The sequence below is a fragment of the Nothobranchius furzeri genome, chromosome 12, assembly GCF_043380555.1.
Source record: "Nothobranchius furzeri strain GRZ-AD chromosome 12, NfurGRZ-RIMD1, whole genome shotgun sequence".
Taxonomy (NCBI): Eukaryota; Metazoa; Chordata; class Actinopteri; order Cyprinodontiformes; family Nothobranchiidae; genus Nothobranchius; species Nothobranchius furzeri.
Window position 1 is genome coordinate 23,806,450 of NC_091752.1, and position 21,870 is coordinate 23,828,319.

General features: G+C 40.0%; 2 protein-coding genes across 5 annotated transcripts; one reads left to right on the forward strand and one right to left on the reverse strand.

Moving 5' to 3' along the window:
* Nucleotides 1–9,460: 9,460 nt before the first annotated feature.
* Nucleotides 9,461–15,588, reverse strand: LOC107375606 (sphingomyelin synthase-related protein 1). 4 transcript variants are annotated; one of them, XM_054750003.2, is made up of 7 exons: nt 15,311–15,446; nt 13,966–14,063; nt 12,579–13,205; nt 12,389–12,484; nt 12,192–12,309; nt 11,953–12,103; nt 9,461–10,661 (listed from the first exon to the last, which is right to left on the reverse strand). In XM_054750003.2, exons 3-7 carry the CDS (start codon nt 13,196–13,198, stop codon nt 10,357–10,359), a joined length of 1,290 nt encoding a protein of 429 aa, XP_054605978.2. In that variant the 5' UTR covers nt 13,199–13,205; nt 13,966–14,063; nt 15,311–15,446; the 3' UTR covers nt 9,461–10,356. The 4 variants fall into 4 exon arrangements, with proteins under 4 accessions (XP_054605978.2, XP_054605977.2, XP_015799688.3 ...); XM_054750002.2 differs by lacking the exon at nt 15,311–15,446 and adding an exon at nt 14,914–15,304; XM_015944202.3 differs by lacking the exon at nt 13,966–14,063 and having other exon boundaries at nt 15,311–15,588.
* A 352-nt stretch (nt 15,589–15,940) lies between these two features.
* Nucleotides 15,941–18,148, forward strand: LOC129166750 (uncharacterized). The gene is made up of 3 exons (XM_054750004.2): nt 15,941–17,120; nt 17,548–17,775; nt 17,846–18,148. Exons 1-3 carry the CDS (start codon nt 17,037–17,039, stop codon nt 18,146–18,148), a joined length of 615 nt encoding a protein of 204 aa, XP_054605979.1. The 5' UTR covers nt 15,941–17,036.
* The last annotated feature ends 3,722 nt before the right edge of the window (nt 18,149–21,870 follow it).

Consider the following 21,870-nt stretch of genomic DNA (forward strand, 5'->3'; position numbering starts at 1 on the left):
TACAAAATCGCGCCAGTGATGTTTCTCAGTGGCTTGTAAAGTTCCCAACATGCTGAGTAATGTACGATTGTACCGTTCAACGGGGTTGCCACGAGGGTGATAAGGGCTCGTTCTGACTTTACGGATACCAAGTAAAGAACAAAGTTCCTTGATTGTACGTGATTCGAAATCCCGTCCCTGATCACTATGAAGACGCTCAGGAAACCCGTAGTGGACTAAAAAATGTTCCCACAGGTTCTTCGCGACGGTGGTGGCTTTCTGATCTTTGGTTGGGATGGACACTGCATACTTTGTAAAATGGTCTGTAATCACTAAGACATCTTTAGTGTTCTTACTGTCTGGTTCTATGGAGAGAAAATCCATGCAAACTAACTCCATAGGTCTGGTGGTGGTAATACTCACCATTGGAGCAGCTTTGTCAGGGAGGGCCTTCCGACGGATACATCTTTCGCAAGTTTTAACTTTGATTTCGATATCACTAGCCATTCTTGGCCAGTAAAAACGGGACCGAATGAGATCTGTCGTACGTTCAACCCCAAGATGCCCAATGTTGAGGGTCTGACCTCATGAGGAAATTACTATGCAGTGATTTTCTCCAAAATGACTGTGCTTAAATTGCTCTGAAAAGCAAATAATCACATCAGCGCCAAGAAACTTCATTTCCCATGATGCTTTGCACACGGAAGCATTGGGATGATGTCACCGCCTAATACCAGAAACACGTTCTGCGCATGTGCGGGAGGCGGGAGCTTGAAGCTTTCCCGCGACTTCAAAGACTATAAATCATGAATGAGACAAAGAAACCTCGTTCTTTTGCCCAGGATACCTGGCGGTGAGGACACGCTTGTCGAACGCTCCGACTTCTTTGAGCACGCGGAAGCTCTAAGAGCCAAGTTGAGCCCACGGGACCCCTGATCTGCTCGTTTCTGCTCCCCTCCAGCTGATGTTTGAGGACACAGAACCAGCGGAGGGAAACAACAACTCCATCCAGCTCTCAGAAACGCTGTAAGTTGTCAAACTCAGCCCAAAAGGAACTTCGTTTTCTTTGTGTCCAGCCGTGGAGAAACACTCGTGGAGCCAAACAACGGAGAAAGCATCAAACCGGCGGATGACGCTGAAAACTGCGGAGAAACACGGAGAACCGTCAAATCAAAAGGGGGAGGGACGCCTCGCTCTTTTGGTGATCAGAAAACTCATTTTTCTCTCATTCTTTTCTTCTCCCGTTTCCTCTATAGTCCAGAATAAGCAATAAAACCGCGCTATTGCTTAAAAAAAGTAGCTTCGTGTTTTCCTCTTTCGTTCCAAATTCGTCCTTCGGGTCATTTTGAAAGAATAAACTGCTTATTAATCATTGTTTGGTATCTTTAAATGTTCGGCCATGGCCAGGCTGATAAACTAAGGATATTAACTCGTGATTAATCTTTTGTGTTGTTGCATGATCCTTTGAAATGTTTTGAGTGATTTAAGGTTAAGTTACTACTGATTCTAAGTGCTTTGGAAGTTAAAGTGCAAGTTGCCACCCACACTTTAGCCAGACAAAGGAGTCAGCCATCTTGTATTCAAGACTCCATTTTGAATCCATACACACGCACACACACTACTCCTTTGTGAGAACAAAGGACCCCATTCATACATCCTACATACACACAAAACACCTTGAACATTATTTTGAATATACATCCTTTTATTATATCACATGGTTATTATTCATTTATGCCACTGTTTATTCATTTGACAAATTGTTAATTAAACGTTATAAAATTCAGATTTTCGTCTCCAGTAGCTTTGTTGTGTCGAAGAGAAGTCTCTGCTCCAAGGATTCTACGAACTTCAAGAAAGACTGATAAGAGTTTTGGATTCAATTTTTCCCCGGTTAAAGGGGAATGGTGCCCCGTATATCTAAGAATATCTTAATTAATTAATAAATCAGTAAATATTTACATATTTACAGAATTTATTGAAGAATCCAAAAGTAAGTTAACGCTTACGAATTGTTCGCTCCTAATAACCCCAACACCCATATCATCATGTAGGCTTTGCATGACTGTTGAACGTAATGAATCAGGCAAGACTAACTGCAATGATGTCTCTGGTCCTAATTGGCGTCTCCGGTACAGTAAATCATTTTGAAACTCAAACCGTTTCCACTCTCTCAAAAGGTTAAGAACCACCGGGGGTTCTGCAGTAGTATCAGTTGGCGGTTTATTGTCAGTCATAAGCAGCTGAATGACTCGGCCAATGGTTGGATCTTTCCTCTGCAAGGAGACAAGGTCAGCATGGTTATACTTGGGCACAGCAAAGAAACTGTCACTATTGTCTTCCAACTGGAATAGGTCTGGAATGGCCGCTGCAGACATGGCAAGTGACTGAACTAAACCACAAGGAGAATCAGTCTCATCCAAGACCATGTGCTTTTGGCATGTTGCCTTCACTGCTTCGGCTTGAAGTTGAAGCTCGACTTCTTTGACAGAGGATAAAAGATGAGATCGGAACTCATCTAGTCGTTGGCATTCCTCAGTGAATTTTGAGTTGTCTTCAGGTTTATCATGCAGCCTCCTAGACAGGCCATCCGCGTCAACGTTCTGTGTACCTGCACGGTATCTGATGTCAAAATTATAGGTGGACAACGCAGCTAAACAACGATAGCTCGTTGCATCGAGTTTTGCCGTTGTTAAGAGGTAAGTTAACGGATTATTATCAGTAATGACAGTGAATGTGTTCCCATACAAATAGTCATGAAACTTATCTGTTATGGCCCACTTTAAGGCTAGAAACTCCAACTTGTGCGCAGGGTACCTAGTTTCACTAGAGCTTAAACCGCGACTTGCATAAGCGATTACCTGTGTGGCACCGTTTTGCACTTGGTATAGCGCTGCACCGAGTCCGGTCGTACTAGCATCTGTGTGTACTAGATATGGGAGTTTTGCGTCAGCGTAGCCAAGAACTGGCGAAGTGGTAAGTTTTTCAATAATAGTTTGAAAGGACTTCTCACAGTCTTGGCTCCAACGATTCCCAAAGGGTTCTTTGGGGTTCAAGTACTTTGATCTACATGGTGGTGTTTTAAAGTTTTTCCGTTTGGGTGGATAACCAGCCGTGAGAGATGTTAGTGGCTTGACAATATTTGAGTAATCTTTAACGAAGCGTCGGTAATAACCGGTAAATCCTAAGAAAGATTGGAGTTCCTTCAAAGTCTGAGGCTTCGGCCATGTTTTGAGTGCTTCCACCTTATCTGGATCGGTTTTTATGCCATCTCGAGATACTATATGTCCAAGATAACGCACAGATGTCTGGAAAAAACGACACTTATCTGGTGATAGCTTGAGTCCGTATTCTCTAAGCCGTTCAAGAACGTGAGAAAGTCTGGTTTCGTGTTCTTCCAAGGAGTTGGAAAAGACGATCAAGTCGTCTAGGAAAACTAACACTTCCTTCAGATTAATGTCCTTCATACACTTTTCCATAACCCGTTGGAAAGTGCTTGGAGCATTTGTTATTCCTTGTGGCATACGGTTAAATTCATAAAACCCAAACGGGCAAACAAAAGCAGTTTTAGGTTTATCCTTTTCACACATCTCTATTTGATAGTAACCTGACTTGAGGTCCATCACAGAAAACCACTGTGATCCAGCGAGAGCAGAAAAGGACTCCTCCAAGTTAGGCAGGGCATATGCGTCGCGAATGGTTTGCAGATTAAGCTTTCTATAGTCTATACATAGACGTACCTCACCATTCTTTTTCCGAACTACCACTATTGGTGAGGCAAATGGAGACTCCGACTCTCTTATTATACCGGTTTCCAAGAGGGCTTCCAAATGTTTTCTCACGGCTTCATAATCATGTGGATGGATCGGCCGAGATTTCTGTTTGAATGGGGTCTCGTCTTTTAAGTTGATGTGATGTCTTATCTGTTGTGTATGACCAAAATCAAGATCGTGGTGCGAAAACACATCGGAGTAAGTGTTAAGTTTGTTGGTGATCCTCCCTTTCCATTCTTCGGACAAGGGCGAAGTACCGAAGTCAAAACTGAGAGGAGGGTTTGAAGGTGAAGTCTGTTGCTGCGAACTACACGCCGCAAGTACTTTCTGATCACTTTTGTCAGGTTCTGGATATGGCATAACACGATCGGCTTTAACTAACTCAGCGATCACACAGTTAGTGGGTAATGTGATGTCATGGTTAGTTTCGTTTCTTAGTACAACAGGTACTTTGTATGGACCATGTGAAGGTAAGGAAATGAGGCAACAGTCTACAATTATACCCCCTGGTAGAGAACCATTGGTGGGTTGTTCAATGAGTGCATAAGGCTCATGCTTGTTTTGGCTGGGTTGCATAAACCCTTCTAGTAACAGTTTTTTATTTGCAGGGAGAACTTCTTGGGTTCTCCCTCGAAGCTTCACCACACCAACTCGTCCATCTTTGCTTTGTTTTTTTCTGACTGCTAAGGCTTTTAGCACGTGTTGGTACCCATAAGAGAGTGCCTTGGAATCAGGTAAGTTATTGGCAGACAATTGCTCATACAAAGGATCGAGTGTGTTTGTGCCAATGAGTAGTGGTGTATCAGAGTTTGAGCTTATATCCGGAACCACTAACGCAAGGGTAGGTAACTCAAGTCCAGACTGATCGAGCTCTTTTGGAAATGTGACACTTATCTCTATGTATCCTAAATAAGGAACTGCTTGACCGTTTGCGCCCTCGACTTCTAACAGATTACTGATGGGTTTAATTGAGAGGTCAGGTAAGTGTTCTTGGTAAAAAGAATTGGCAATGGTGGTTACCTGGGACCCTGAATCCAGTAAACAATTACATTCAACACTGTTAACTGAGACTGTAGCTGTGCATCGCCCACCCACTAATCTTTTGGGAAGTTTTGGCACTGAATGAGCATGAACTGGCTTGCAAAAAAGTCTCTCTGTCCTTTCCTTAGAGGGACTTGGTTCTACTTTAGCACCTATCTGTCCCACGATAGGAGCTTCTACCGGTTTAAAGGAGGAGACTGAGCAATTGGCTTTGACATCTCCCACTCGCGCTGCTTCTGTCTAAGAGCAAGTCTTTTAGTTGCAACTAGTGCTGGATTTGGCTCGTTGCTACAGCTAGAAGCTATGTGCCCATCTTCTCCGCACTTAAAACAGTATCCAGGCTTTGGTCTGGGCACCACTGCTGTTATCTGCTGAATCTGTTTGGGCTCATCTGGAATTTTAGTCCCCACACGGGGTTTTGACTCTTTTTGAGTTTTCTTTGCCTTTTTATCTGTGTTGTTAACCTTAAGCTGTGCAATTTGGCTCCTGAGCTCAGCGATTTGTTTGCGTAAGTCATCACAGTTATCATCTATTTCCAGTTCACAAGTGTTTTTACTCTGAGAGCATGTTGTTTGCACATTTGAATACACTCTAGTTCGTTGTGCCCCTAAGTGTTGTTTCATGCGTGCTGCTTTAGTAGCCTGTTTGTCTTCTTCAGTGCGCAGTTTGAGGAGAAGTGCTGTAAAATGAGGCGGGTTGTCTTTCTTTTGTTCGAGTTGCAGGTTTGAAATCAGCGAGCTGTCCCAACAGCCTCTGCAAAACTGCTTGAGCAGCTGCTGGTCGGCGTCACTGGAGGAAATTCCATTCCTCTGAATAACTAGGTTTAACAAGGTGTATAACCTCTGAAAGTAATCGGAAGGTTTTTCACCACTGTCCTGGTTTGTGTTTAAGAAGCGAGCAAAGAGCTCGTCGCCGTCTTCGACAGCTGCGTAAGCTGAATCGAGATGTTCAAGGTACGTTTCCGGGTCGGATTTTGGACTAAGAGCTTTAACGATGCTCGCTGCTGGGGCTGACAGACTCTCCACGATTCTTCGTACAATTTGGGACTTGGTGAGTGAAGGATCATTTATGCATAACACTACACTACTACGCCAAGTATCATAGTCAGTTTCAAAAGAAGGGTGTGGAACTCGCCCTGAGAACGGTTTTAGTCTGTATTGTGAAGTAGGCGGAGGGATAACCTCACTGCTTTTAACAATGTGTTCCACAATAACTCGCTGAACCTCAGGTGTGTTTAAAAGATTTGGTGGAATGCAAGGGTTTTGTTTTCCAGTCTCTGTAGGTGGACAATTGTCCTTTGAGTTGTTCATATAGTTAACTTCTGGTGTTAAAGGCAGGGAATATGTAACTTGGTCACTATGGAGCATTGGCTCTGGTTCAGTGACTGGTTCAGATGCATGGGTATCCCTTCCTAAAGATTCCCCAATTTTTGCCAGTTCCTCCATTAGAAGGTCTTTAAATGATTGATTGCTACGCGCAGCTATGTCCCTGAGCTCTGACAGATAGGCATCAGTGGCAGATGTGCTAGTTTCTAGACTGTACGCGCTGGCTAGGTCTTGAATATGGAAGAAAACATCTGGGTTCCTAGTACAAGGTTTGTCATAGGGTAAACATTGTTTCTTTAATTCCTTAACAGTGGCTTCATGTTGAAACTCCACAATAATCTGATCACAGTTTGGTAACTTAATGCGCCTGTTAACTGGTCCGAATCCTTCCATAAACCCAAAGACTTCGTTATCAAGGTCTGTATCAGTTAACCCACTGATTAAAACAGCATTTGAAACTTTGACCTTTTCTGTTTTCACAACTTCCATTTTAAAACACTCAAAAGTACCAATAATGCCAAAATGGCAAACCACTGTGACCTCCAGGCACTCTTATGATGTCAGTCAATGGTTAGCTAAGGTAACAACTCTACAATTCTCCTGGCTGGCTCTCCAAGTTTTATGTAACCGGATTACAGGATACAATAAGATAATTAAAAGAAAAAATAAACAAATGGGCCAATAATTAGGTTCGGGGAGAATTGGAGGTTGTTTAAGAATGACTGGAGTCACGGGTATAGCCTGAAACGGTTTATATACTAAATTTTAATAATAATGGGAAATATAACACATAAAGATAACACACAAAAACAGATGAAAACAATCGACAATAGTAAAATGCTCGGTATGAGATTTGATCATATGAGTCACAAGTCAGCCGGCGTCAAGTCAAATCCCCACGCTTGGGGTGAAAGTCAGAGTCCGGTGGTGCGATTTTTTCCTACCGCACCGTTGAGATTGTTCACAGAAGAGAGCAGTCTGCTCTTCAGTTACTTGAGATGTCCTGGTTCGTTCAGTGGTTAAGGCTCGCCATCTCCCTCGTCAGGAAGAAATCCAGTTCTCGTTCCAAGTGAGTGATCATAGGAGTCGGGATCAAACCCAAGGAAAAAAAAAACCCCAGCCAACGCGCTCCAACGGTTCCCTCCTACAGAGGATTGGTTCACTCTGTCGTCTCCACACAAATCGCGTTGGTTCCAAGTTCCTAGCTCTTATTAGAAGGAGTCAAGTCCGCCTCTCCCTCTATCTATGCGGCACCCAAATCAGGGTTCTTCACGGCCTCGACCGTTGTTTTTTTCTCTCTCTCTCTCTCTCTCTAACCGCTCAGTCTTTGCTTTCTGTATCTGCGTGCTGCACAGCCGTTTGTCTCTCCTCTCGCTCAGCTGCGTCGCACGGTTTTATTTCGCGGAGGCGGGACTTATTTCTCTCAGCCAATGAAATTTCAGATTCCCACCTGGACCAATAGTATACAGCTTTCCTCTTCTGTTTCTGTTAGTGATGTTCAAGATTCTTGTTTTAACCGATGTTTAATATTAAACTCGTTATTTTAGTTATTCACCCTTCCAATAATTCATTATGAAATTATCTATTAGTTAATTAGATATCTATTAATTAGTATTGTTAATTTCCTTAATTTATATTTTATATTTTATCTAAATTGAGGATGGATCATATTAGTAAGCCAATTAGTTAATACCTCATTAAGGTTCTAGCTTCTGGGTTACAAACTTCTACAACCTATAAGCTAGATTATCATTAAATAAATGTTTGTTTATTGCTACTTATAATAATTATATCATGAAATGTTTCATTAATCTGTGCTCAATGATTGAAGTTTGAAGTGAATGTAATGTTATGATTACAGTGATTGAAATATGTTTCAGTATGTTTACATGACAAGGTCATCACCATTTGCACTCACACAAAGACAAACTAAGGTTAAGTTAAACACTTGACACATAAATAGTCCCTTACCCCAGATCAGAGCCTCCGGTATCAAAGAAGGTGTGTGTTTCTGAGATTCTTGGTAATATTCCTCAACTTGTCAACCTCTAGTTGGCTACACAAATCATAACATGAGAACATTAAAACCAGATTACTCTGGTGATTCCTCAGTTCTAGAGAAAGCTTCAGACCAGCCATCTGAAGCAAAACCCTCTTTAACCAAAAAAAAAAATCAAAACTTTTGACAAGTCGTCAAAATATATTTGCACCTGCAAAGCTGATAAAGCAAACAGTTCCTGCAGAACAAGCTGATATTGTTTAGACTCCTTCAGAGTCCCAGACGCGCGGTTCCATCCATCTGTCGTGACCAGAGACATCTCTGGACTGGAGAAGTTGGTGGTCAATCTACTGGACCTTCGGTGCCAGAGGTCATCCGACCTCTCTGACCTTCGAATCCACCAAGAGGGTCTCCAGAACGGGTGAAGTAGACACACAGATAGCGTCTGATGTGCTTTTGATAATAATCAGCTTCATAGCTTCTTTTACATCCAGAACTCAGCTCTCCTAGATCCGGAAGTTCAGACTAACATCGCATTCACACGTAGGTTTCAGACATCACATCTGGTTCCATCCATCACAGTAAATGCTTAGTTAACTTGTCATGTTTTAATTGTTGCTAAAATAAATTCTTACTTTTATAAACCCGACTGTTTTCTGAATCAAAACGAAGTGTTTACAATCCCCTAATAAAGAATCCTAGAATCTTCTGATTAAACACCGTAAAGACCAAGCAGGGTTGATATTCTATATTTAGAGTATCACAGCTTATTGGTCATAAGTAGAGGTAATATATATTGAGCTCTTAAAGTACTCAATTTACCAAACCCTACATTCCTACTATAGACCATCGCAAATGTCTTAAAAATGTGTGAAGGACCTGTTTAAATAAATTCAACAATACATTTATTAGTCCCTATATTCGTTTAAAATATGCATAAGATGTAATTTAAAATAAATTAATGTTAAAATTAAAAGTTACGTTTTAACTTTAACCCTCCCACTGTCTTTATGGGTGACCCCGCGAGGAAAGTTGGCCATTGAGCAGGATTGATGGTTTATCCATTGAGGTCTATGTGGCAGGGGTGAGGTGGTGCTCACTCCTCACCCCTGCCACATGGACCCAAGGGATAAACCATCAATCCTGCTCAATGGTCAACTTTCCTCGCGGGGTCACACCCATTAGGACAGTGGGAGGGTTAAGGGTTATTTGCCTGATCAGACACTAAAATTGTGATTTTAAAATTTTTGTTGTGTTTACAGTGTATTTATACAGACATGAACGTAATTCAAATCAAATACCTAGGTTTACATATAAACTCAGTAAAACAAATATAACCAGTCTACAAAAAGAACAACTTTATTAAAAATTCATGTTAACAATTACACCAAATACATAACCTCAAAGACTTGTGTGAGAAAATTCACCACTGGTGGTTAATATGAAGGTGAACAGCCCTGCAGATCTTTAATGATAATAATGTGTCAGATATTTATTTTTAAGGCGCAGAACAGGTGTATGGATTAAGCTGGATTTGCATTTTCAAGGCACAACTCTTTTGATGGAGTGGTTCACTTGGAATAAAGGCAACATGCTCCTCTTGTCTATTTAGACACATCAAAAATGTTTCAATTTGTAAACTTCCTAGCTGAAAAACCCGCAAAACCGACTAATAATAAGGCCAAAAATTAACGAATCATGTAAAAAATATATCATCTTGATCATCCATCATCCAAAGTAAACAATAAGTTTGTTCAAAAGAAGTAAACAAAATAATTTCCGATATGTTTTAAAAAATAGCTTGAATTAAAAACAAAGATGAATTGTTTGCTAAGCTTTTCGTGAAGCAGTAGCTGGATGGCTGGCTGCTGGAGTAAGAGAGAGAGAGAAAAAAAGAAAAAATCTGTAAACTGCAACCTCAAAAATCTCATCTGCGACACTTAAAAAAAAGAGACTGTAAATGGTTTTAAAATCAAAACCAAGAATTATATAATTACACAAATAAAGGCATAACCAACAAGAAAACATCTTATTCCTTTCTAGGAAACTTAAAACAACACTTATCTTTATTTTTTCTTTGGTAGAGTGCACATATATTAAAAGAGCTGTGGCATTATCAAACTGCTAATTTTAACCAGAAGGCAAACAAATAAAGACCCTTTACTTGATACAGATGAAGACAAATGCATTTAATAAGTTTAAAACATTTTTATGTTTGACTATTGCAGCCGTGTCTTTGTCATCCTATTAGGGTTTTCATGAAGGCGGGTTTGTTGAAAGGCCAGTGGTACTGGTTAGGGACAGGTCCGTTCACATTGCACTCAAAGAAGGAGAACATGGGGAACCAGATGCGGGCCCTGCGGCTGTGCTGGTAGGCACGAGTGTTGGCTAAAGTGTGGTAGTAGAGGAAGAGGCGGGTGGTGATGTAGAAGGCGATGAAGACGTCGATGGAGTAGTGCTCATGCGCTGCCAGGATGAAAAATATCCCAAAGAGGTTCAGCACCCAGGAGATGGTGTGAATCAGATTCCAGTTTCGAGGCGTGTCTGCCAAAGTAGGAAATTTTAAAAATAAATATTAAAGAACAAGTTTTTCTTTACTGCACATTTAAAGACAACTCATTTTGCAGTGGTCTCTAAAATAAATGAAGGTCTTGTGATATCTGTGGGACTAGAACTGAGCTGAAGACGGTCTTGTTTTGTGATATTTGAACAAATTGCCTCTGATTAGCTAACAGCAACGCGACTCTACTACCGACTCCGTTTGCTCTGCAACGTTGATGTATTATCTCCACAAATAACACAAGCCTGAAGGATTCTGCTTTGTTGTGGAGTTGCTAATGCTAACGGTTAGCTTCTACTAGCCAAGATATGCGCTGCTTTTCCCGCCACGATGGGTGAGTCCGTGAATGCTAATGTCTGACGAGGTACTGACTGGCTTTTCAAATTTGAACGTTTTTCTGTCTATTTTCTATCAGTGGCTAATGCAGGAGATAAGGCTTTGGGTTTTTCACGTTTTTTAAATCATTTTGACAGACCATATTTTTAAAAAATAACAAGTTATAAACAGTTTCTCACTTAACTTGGTGTTTAACTTTTATTAATTATCTCAATGTGGAGTTTACCTTAAATGTATTTAAATTTACAAGCTTTATGATTTGAATTTACTTTTTTTCCACTTTAAAATGATCAGCAAGTAAATATTTAGTTCATATTTTTGACTTACATTGGCTAAAACGTGCAGGAACCATTTTGAAAAACACAGAGGCTGTGTAAATAATTTAAACCACATACTTTAGTCAAACATTTGCATTATTTATAAATGCAAATCTAATGAAAATCTAGTGTTTTCAATGACTTCTTTCAAAATGTTCAAGACCAAGTTTCTGGGAAATGGAATAATATGCAAAACAAAAATGATTACGTATAAATGTTTATTGAATTTGGATCATCAACAAGTTTCTGAATAATTCTTGATATTTATTTTTTGGGGCTATATAGACAGAAATGCTAAAGTTAAGAAAATGTTACCAATTTTTAAACATTTTTATTTCCATAGACTTACATTTCTGCTAGAAATGCTTTAAAAAGGTAGAATATGTTAATATTTAGCATATTTTATTTATGCGATGATTATCTATTCTGAAAGATTAAAAAATATTTGATACATGGAGGGTGGAGCATTGTAGTAGGTGCCAATAAAGGCTAGCAATAGAAGATCATCCATCATTTTCACTTCTGGGATTCCTCAGATTTGTTCTTGAACCCTTAAATTATAGTTCTTTTAAAAAAGTCTGAATCGGCCCACATTTAGGGGAATAAAATAATTATTTCTCACATTCAGTCACAAAGAAGTTGAGCATCGTGATGACGACAGTGTGTCCACTGAACATGTAGTCCCCACAGGTTTGGACTCCTGTCAGCGTCATTCCAAAGCCACTCCATATCGTCAAAGCTCTCTGTATTTTCCCCCAGGAGTCCGCATAAGTCTGTAGGTACCCCCCCCCCAAAAAAAAACAACCTTAAAATAACTCAGTCATGTAGTGGTGGCAGCTAAAAGAGATATGCCCTTCCTACCTTGCTGGCACATTTCAGGTGCTGCCCAGGCACGGAGAGTGAGGTAGCAAACATGGTGCAGCAGCGAAGCAAAAACACTGTTCCCATCAACGAACACAGCCTTCTGAAGAGGATGGACCTGAATCACAGACGAAATGAGTAAACATGTTAGCTCTACTGCATTTGCTGCAAAAACGACTAAGGTGTAGCGAGACTACCTGTGTTTGTGAAGAAGCAGGATCAACAAAAACATGTAACATAGGATAAGGCCACAAGCCTCAGCCATTGCGAAAGCCCAAGGGATTCTGGGTACGCTATAAAAGAAGATAAAGACAACGTGTCGATTAGATATAGCAGCAGGAGAGTGACTCCTTTACTGATCATTTTAGAAGTTAAGCTGCTTGCCACCTGTCTAAGAATATATCAGGAAGCGGTGGGTATGTCCTCATGTCTGGGACACGTTCGTGGACGATGACCATAACAAAAGAGGTGAATCCAAACACAAGAAACACGTATAATGAGCTGATGATGGTCTTCCACACCTCCGGATCTAAGCGGCCAGCCAAAGGCTGATGACACTTCCCATTGGAGTGGGTTTGACACAACGACGCTCCAGGAACACATCCAGATCCATGATTGATCCGCAGCCGCGGCTCCGTCCCATTGCAATCACTTCTGTTGTATCGACTCTTGTCGGCTCTGTCGAAAGTCCACTCAGATCTTGATCTGCACGGCGAGAGTCCAGCAGGACGAGGGTCAGAAAGCCAGAGGCCTAGCTCCTCCAGCTGGGATTGGTTTTGGTTTTGGAGTCGGTGGAGGGCTACGGTCAGCCTTTTGATATCTCCCAGAATAGTGATGCTCAGCGGGGGGCAGCGTAGGTCAGCCTCAGTCAGAGCCAGCAGGCTGAGGCCATCAAGGCGGTGCTGTGTGCACATTTGCTCCACGTACTCCCCAAAACCCTCATGCCGCAGCCACCGAGCCACCTGATCACAGCTCCAGGAGCTCACACTGTCATCTGACTGTGCCATCCACCTGCTGCACACAACAGCACAGACAATATTAACTTGTGAAAGTTTAAACCACAAACATGTCACTAAATTTATAAAAGGAATCTATTCTGAGGAAAAACTTGGACTCTAAACCTATACACTGACTTTGCATTCAATTCTTTGCAAGCCAAAAACCAAAAGGACTTTTCTGCATGACTTCTCTCACTCAACTTGAACTAAACGGATCAGTTTTTAAAACAAACCCCCTGATTTGCATCGAGCACCCAAATTTCACCCTTTTTTAAATGATGAAAGAATTGATCAGTCCATTTGCAGTGGTCTCTAGTAGAAATGAATGCCATGTAAGTCGTGCTTGGGGGTGAAAAAACACTGGTGAACAATTTCTAGGATCTAGAAATGAGCCACATCAGAGCTGATTGATTATAAACAGAAATAAGATTTTTAAATGGGTTTTCAGGGTTCCACACCTTTAAAGAATAAATAAAGTGAGTGAAGATGTGGCAGAGTAGCTAATACTTAAGTTTACATCCTGTATACACACACAACACTGAGTCAAACAAAAACAAACTACTGGCCTCTACTTTCTGTAGGTGCTGCGTCATATTTGTGTGAAAATATGTTTCTGAAAAAGTTCGTTGAACTTCCAGAATTCACAGAAAAAGAACAGCTTTAAATCAACATTTCTCCTGCAAACAGACCCGATATCCTTGAATCACTTTTTCAATGAGGGTTTACCCCCACCCCACCCCATCATTTTTGCCCTTTGACCTTCCTGATAAGCTGACCTCGATATTGCTGAGCCTGAACTCCTCACTGCTCCAAAGGTCTGCGCACTCCAACAACATGACTGTAACACTGCTGACTTCTCCAGATTAGCAATGGCCTGAATTTGAAAAAAAAAAAAAACTTTTTTATCTTGAAGGTTCAATTAATTGGCAATTATCCAAAAACACATTTTTCTTAAACTAAATAATGTTATTTCATTTGTGTTGTGAATGAGCCATTCAAATGTCTTTATTGTTCAGGGAATGAAATTATGACCAACATTTATTTACAGCTGAGAAGTAAGCAGTAATTTTCAAAACGGATGTATTTTTTTTCTTTTTGGGAGGGGGCACTTTGTAATGTCATTTTTTAAACATCCTCATGTTTGACAAATGAAAGACCTGAAAAAAAGCTGCAAAAGTTAAAATATCTGAACTTAAAAGGGTCATTTGAAACTTTAAACCTAAAATACTGACAGACTGAATATCTTTATTGAAATTAAAAACCTGATTTAGGTTGAATCTGTTATTACGTTTTATAAAATGGCTTGAATTTCCATTATAGCGTTTTTTCTTTATAAATCACTTAATTTTATCTATAGTGTTTTTTTCTTTATAAATTACTTTATTTTAATTTGTGATTTTCTTTATAAATGACTTAATTTTATTTATAGTGTTTTTTTTATTTATAAATTACTTTCTATTAATTATAGCAGTTTTTAAAAAAAAATTCATTTTACTGCACTGATTTATTTTATACCTGGATCAACCAACGGAGTAAACAAAAGTATTACATGTTAGAATATGTTTTATTATTTACTCATTTGACAGCTCCACATGCTTATAAAAACACCCTTGTATCACTGATGCAAATGATACGAAAGCTGATCCAGTAAAAAATCCTCACAGTCTGCCACGCAGGTTGAGCAATAAGAAACATTTACATATTTCAACTATAAACTAACTCACCAGCTCAGCCGCTCCTCTCTTCCCATCAGAGAAACCAGTTATTTTTGTTTTAGCCTCTAGATTCGACTGGCTTCCTCACTGGCCGAGGCTTATTAGAGTGCCATGTCAGCTCTTCTGACCAGTGAGTCACACAGCTGAGAGACAGAAGGCTCGACTACGTTTACATGCAGCCAATATCCGGGTTATGATCGGGTTAAGGTCGGTATTCGGGTTTCTGAGTTGATCAGAATAACCCGTTTACAGCATAAATAGAAAGTTACCCCTAACTTGCAAAACCCGATTTAAATGCGGACGTTGGGGTAGCGTCAGGACGTATGGACTACGTCAAGACGCAATATGCGTCATATTTCGCTGTCTCTGTACTTTCGGCCGTCAACAAAAGACATAATGTTCATACTTTTCACCAGACCGATGAAGACAGGTTTCCTCGTCACTCCAAAAGTGTGGTGCTGTGCCGCGACTCGCCATGTTGCTCCCAACCTGTTGTTTACTTCCGGTGTTCTGGCGCATACAAGACGTCTCGCTACTCAAAAGACCGAGATTGCTTGCGAACAGAGCATGCGCAGAACACACACACTTTGATGGGGATATCCCGTGTGTGAGACAAAGGGCGTATAGAATCCCCACTGTTCTCAGGAACTGGATCTCATCTTCCCCTTCTCCGCCCTCAGCCATGCCTGTCAAGGAGCCTCCTCAGACTCTGGAAGCACTCTCTACCCCCTCACTCATCCACCCCTCTTCCTCGATGCACCCAGCAGTGCGGATGAGGGAGCGGACCGAGCTGCCGGTGATGAGAAAATAGCGCTTCTTTTTCAAAATGTTCGCAGACTGACACAAAATGACGCATGCTGGTGGAAAGGAACGCAAAAGTAGGGATGAGTTAATTCTGCAAACAGAATTCTTTAGTTTTGAGAAGCATGGATTTCTTTTAGTTCAGGGCTTAAGATTTCATTTTCTTCTGAATTTAATTTTTGCCGCTTGAGATTTTAATTAAATCCAATTTATAAAAACCTACTGCCATATATCAATAAAAACCCCACCATTCTGATTGCATTAATGTAACCCATCAGTAGATTTAGAATCACGTCCAACAAGCTCCTGAATCATTAGTTTTCATACAAAATTACGTACAAATAAATGATCAACCAGGTGATTCTGCGTTTTGTTTTAAATTTATATGTGCCTGACACCTAGTGGCCACGGGAAGAATCTAAGGCAACTTTGCACACAAATGGTATATCGTTTTGGCAAGCCGTTGGTGAATATATTAGTTATCCTCAAGGGCCATATTATGGTAGTAGTTTGTGATGTCACTGCAAAAGTTGACCATTAGATTCCACGCTAGTTAGAAAGCAAAATCACCTATGAAGAAGTCTGCCAACAAATGACACTTTTGTTCAAATATTAAAGGCACAATTCGTAAAATGACACCGTCAGGGTGAGGAGGAGGAGATTTTTAAATTCGAACGGCTGTTGCTCACTCCCCCGCCCTTCCTGAAAGAGCCGAAAGCCACACCTCATGTGCACGCGCAGGAAAAGCAGAGTCAACACCAGAGCAGCATGGGAGGCGAGAAACGACCGCGATCAGCGAAATTTGTCGCTGTCGCTTTTATTACCTGTCACCATGTCACACGGGAGGCGATCCGCGGCAGCGGCCAGCGGCAAAGCCGTCTACGCGTTCTGTTCCATTGCGAAATTGAAACTTCCGTTGTTTTGTTTGGCTGTGTCAGGTTGGAGGGAATTAAGGTTATTTAGTGGTTCAGAGTTAAAAAACGTGGTAGATATGATGTTTCACAAGGTGCTGCTAGAGTTATGTGAAATCTTACTTCTGATTTTACTATATAAAAAATAATAATAACAACTCAACTTCTCCATGTTTGCTTGGAGATGTGCGGAGCATCCTGTCCGCTCATTGGTCAGTGAATGAAACCTCCGTTGATTGGTCCTCGTCCGAGCTACAGCGATGAAAAGTTGAAAATGTTTCAACTTTCTGGGATCGCGTCGCTGGGTCGTACGTGCACGACACGTGCACGAGTGCAAACTTTCACACGCACGTTTTTCGCGTTTTGCTTAGTAGGAGAGAGACCCGCGATTATCGCTTTGTCGCGCATGTCTCATTGAAAATGAATGGAGGAGAGGCGATGTCGCCTCCCGTGTGTCGAGCCCATAATAGAGCTGAGCTAGTGTTAGCAATGGAGTTATCTGAGGTAAGAAAGTTGTTTTTAACCAGCACATTAAACACTTACTGTTTACAAAAGGCATTTTATAAAGAATATCTACAAATATATTTATACTTTAAAATACCAGTAACAGTTGACAATGTATATTGTAAATAAAATTAATCCTATCAAATTGTTAGCATTTATTACGAGTAATTAGCTTATTTTTAATTGCTTTGCCATTCAAGATGGGATGAATATATCAAAGCATATAAATAATTTATGTGGAAATCATGAATAAACACTGCATTCTGTGTAGTCCTCCTATAATCATGGTTGTTTTCATAGGGTTTCTGTTTATTGTTGGTTTAGCACAAATTTTGATTAGATGTAAACCTGATCTGTGTCAAAATTGATTAATATGCATGAGTACTTTTTATATTAGTATAATTTTTTTTATTCTAATACAATTTAGAGTTCAGTGATTGAGGAATCCTCTGAGGAAGAGTTTGAACCTCCCATTGCATCCTCAAGACGTGGTGCAAAAAGGAGATGCCCACCATCATCTCAAAGCCGTGGTGCATCCAGAGGCAGCGGTGCATCCAGAGGCCGAAGAAGTGCGAGACACTCAGCTGTGGACCTTGGAGATGAAGATCTCTCTCGAGTTCGGAATCTTCGTTCCGAGCGAATAGACTTTGAACGTGTAAGCATAAAAAAATTACACTAAATTATCCTAAAAACTGTTGCTGTAGCTTCTCTTTCCACTTTTGTAGCAACACATACAGAACCTGAACCCTCAGCAGGCTATTGACATCCTTACCATGGTGCTGGACAGAGACCCTGGTGTTCTCTTTGATGTACTTGCCCTCTCTGGTCCACCTGCCACAACACCTCCAACATCCAATCAACCTTCATGGTGTGTATGCTCCCACTGCAGGGATATGCCAACTGATTTGGAAAAGAAATGCTGCCAACAGCCTCCCCAGACATGTATTTCAACTGTACCACACATGGAGGAGTTTATTCCGCAAAATGGTGTTCTTCGCCTGGCCAGAACATTGTGGAATGAGTTTTGAGCGGTTTATGATGACCCGGACCCTGGTGAGGACAACAGACAGTTCCGCCATGCAGCTTACAGACAATTTGTAGCATGGCAGCATGGAAAACTTGGTGGAGGGCGCAGAGTAGTAATCCTAAGCTGTTGTCTGGAGGATAAGGGAAAAATTCCCTGACCCCAATGGAAACTACACTGGTTTTATTCCAAGACGATTGTAAATAAATGTATATATTTGATATTTTACATAAGTTTGTTTTTTATATATTTTTGTTTGATGCTCTAATAAAGTGTTCTAAAGCATAACTCTGTGTTATTTGTAAAAATACCATAAATTTTAAAACTCCTGCACAACAACAAAAGCTTATGTCTACCTCCAGCATTTTACATACATTTTTAAATTATTAGTCCTTATTTCCCCAAAATACATCTTTATTTAAAAATAAATAAATAAATAAAACAGAGGAAACAAAAATAAAGAAGGTTTTGGGTTTTCTCTTGCCTCCCCCAACACCTATGTCTGTGGCAAAGTTTTACCTGTAAATAAAAAATAAACTCAATTAGCAATAGACTATTGTGTGGAAGATGTAAGGCAGATAATGTTTTATTTTACCATCACCGCAAGTCCGTAGGTGTTGTAGAAGTTCCTCTGTTGATGGTGCAGGGGCTCTGGACAGCAAACCGTAACGCCTTGGATCCTCAAGCCTTAGCTTGTAGCGTCGAGGAAGACCTTTCTTGCTTGTCAAACGTTGGTTGACGATCATGGTTTGGATCTCTGGGATGTAGGAGTAGTCTTTTGCCACCTTCTCAGAATACAGCCTCCAGCATCTAGATTTTTTGTTGAATATTTTATGGTATCTGAAATGACACATGCCATAACTTGTAGTAGAGCCCTGCACTGTGTGTGACCTGCACTGAAGCCCTAGGCCCTCGGGTCGGCCCAGCTCTTCATCATCATCATCATCTGCCACAGAGGAAACCAGCGAAAGCTTCTCTGAGGGCTTCTCCGTGGTACTGAGGCCTCTGAAGGCGTTGGATGGAGGAGTAAATGATGACGATTTTAGTACTTCCTGTTGAGGTGCGAGGCTGAAAGCAGGTAAGTCTGCTGGCACTGACACCTAACAGGAAAGAAAAGACTTGTTAGTGCTGAAAATCTTAAAAGTGAAGCTTATTAGATATGTTAATTATATCAAAGTATTTTCAAAGCTGGAAATCTCAATATTGGGGTTGAGCATCGATTGGAACCGGTTCAAACTGTTTGTTTTTCCTGGAATCGTTCAAAGTTTTTTTTTCCGATTCCTGGTTTTGATTCCTAGAACGCCGACCAGAAGAGGAATCCGCAGCCGATCTCCGTGAAAAATAAATGTGATCTGCAAATTGTTATCAATGCTTTTCAGAGCTGATCACACCTGTCTGTGTACCCCCCACCCGGCGTGCAGCGGTCAAATATAAACAAACAAATTTTTAAAAATACCACAAACAGAAAAAATACATATCATCATCCCTTTTTTCCTTCTTCTCTGTCTGAAAAGGAGTAGGCTGAAGTGGAAACTTATATGTCCCTACCCCTTTATACAAGTAATTTTTACTTGTATAGTAAATCTAACACAAAACCTACATTAAAACAAACAAAATGGTACAAGTCACCAAAAACGCAATGAAAAAAAAACAGCCATAACTCGATGTGGAGCAAAAAGCCACTAGTTGTGATCAGTTTGTTTGGGTGCGGCTCACTGATTTGTTGCTAAGACTTGTAGTAATTTGGTGTGTGGTGTGAATCCACTTTGTGATAATTAGTGTTGTGGTGACAACAGTTTAGTTTGGTGTGGGTTGCCAGTTGCTACTTGGTGTTTGTGTTGTAGTGACTTTGGTTTGGTAATCCTTTAGTTTGTGACTGTTGTGCTCCATTTTGTGTAGGCCGCGTTACTGGGTCTTTGCAGCAGTTCTGTGTAGCCACCAGTTCACTTTTGTGTTAGTTATTACTAAGTTTTTTTTTTTTTTTTTTTTTTTTTTTGTGTGTAGCAACTTTGGAGTGATGATTCTTTGGTCTGTGGCTGTTGTATTTTGTATAGGGTACACATTACTGTTGAGTGTGTTGTGGCAGTTTATCTTTAAATTTTTTTTGTGTTGGTCCGGTAGTCTAGTTTTCGTGGCTTTATTTCTGCAAGGGTTAATTTTCCTGTTGGTTTAGGGTAGAGGGAGGCCACCAGATCCTACAGCCCTATGTGGGCTGGTCTAGGTGGTCTCTCCTTTTGTTCATTTTGGCCGGTCCATCACTTTTCTTTTGGAATTTTGGGTTGGGTGTTTGTATGTGGGCTGGCTTTTTTTCCCCCTCTGTTTTTGCAGGTTCTACAGGAGGATGATGACTGGACAGGAGCTGAAGATTGTGAGTTCCCGGAAGAACTCTTTTGAGAGGGGGAGTGTTACAACCATGGACGTCACTAGGATTGAGATATAGGGGGGGCTTAGCCCCAGGAGCTTGACCTTGAACATTTTTTTCACACCCTGCAAAAACTTTGTCAATTAATTCATTATCTGAAGAACATTTAACAAAACCTATTTTTTTTATCACTTTCTTTTCCTTTCCTACCTTTGTGCATTTTCTCTCCTCTTTTTATAAAAAACACTTAATCAGTTCATTAGTGGGGTCTATGTTGAAGAAAGATTTTATATAAGTCCATTAAAAATTAGATATTTTATATTTCCAAATAAAGCTATTCATTTCAGTCTACTGCACTTAACATGGGGAAATGTTGCAGTCATTTGTTTAATTTGTTTAATTACAACTTGCTTGATTATAAATGTTACTGAAATATGACAAAGAACAAATGAATAATTGTCAAACTTTTATTCTGCCAAATGAGTGTGCAGTTGACAGTTTTAATATATGAATAACACTGCTATGATATGGAATAAAGGAGTATGTAATTAACAATTACAAGACAAAATAAATGTATATATAAAAATTAGGGCTGGGACTTGATTAAAAATTTTAATCTAATTAATTAGAGGCTTTGTAATTAATTAATCTAAATTAATTGCATTTTAATCGTTCAGGAAAATGTGCTCTCAAAGCAAAACTTAATTAAAATTATGAGACAGAGAATTAAACATTAGACATAGTTATTACTGTAAAACTAAAGCTTTTAATTAAAAAATCTATTTTAATTAATCAAATGTCACTGTGTGATATGAAACAAGACCCAAATCAACTAAAATGTATAATTACAAATAGAAAACGCCTGCAAAGGGTTCCTGATCCTTTAAATAGTCTCTCTGTCTAGTTGAATTACTGAAATAAATTTGACTTTGCACCAGATTCTAATTTTTCCAGATTTACTTGTTTGTATAATTGGGAGTTTTTATTAGCATTTCTACTCATAATGTAGTAAAAACACATAAATAATAACCCTTCAAAATGACAGTAGAACAGGCACAAATATGATCTAGGAGAGGGGTGTCAAACTCATTTTAGCTCAGGGGCCACATTGAGGGAAATCTAAGTTGGCTGGACCGGTAAATTAAAAACAACTTCAGATTATTTTCTTTGTTTTAATACAATCAATATAAAACAAAGTTGGAGCCTGAGCACAATGTATCCAAAATAGTACAAGTACAACACCTGAAGTGTACTTGAAAATTTGAAAAATAAATAAAAATAAAAAACATTCCTTAGCGATTCAAAGAGCTTACAGATCACATGGCTAGATCAGTTTCATGCAGCACTTAAAGTATATTTGACTC

Excerpts from the sequence above, each read along its gene's own strand:
- LOC107375606 (XM_015944202.3), bottom strand. The coding sequence starts at position 15,588 with ATGGCTGAGGGCGGAGAAGGGGAAGATGAGATCCAGTTCCTGAGAACA. Across the intron at positions 13,206-15,310 it reads CTTCATCGGTCTGGTGAAAA|CAGGTGGATGGCACAGTCAG; the intron begins GTATGAACATTA and ends TGTTGTGTGCAG. Across the intron at positions 12,310-12,388 it reads CTGCTTCTTCACAAACACAG|GTCCATCCTCTTCAGAAGGC; the intron begins GTAGTCTCGCTA and ends TCTGTGATTCAG.
- LOC129166750 (XM_054750004.2), top strand. The coding sequence starts at position 17,037 with ATGAATGGAGGAGAGGCGATGTCGCCTCCCGTGTGTCGAGCCCATAAT. Across the intron at positions 17,121-17,547 it reads TAGCAATGGAGTTATCTGAG|AGTTCAGTGATTGAGGAATC; the intron begins GTAAGAAAGTTG and ends AATACAATTTAG. Across the intron at positions 17,776-17,845 it reads AGCGAATAGACTTTGAACGT|CAACACATACAGAACCTGAA; the intron begins GTAAGCATAAAA and ends CCACTTTTGTAG.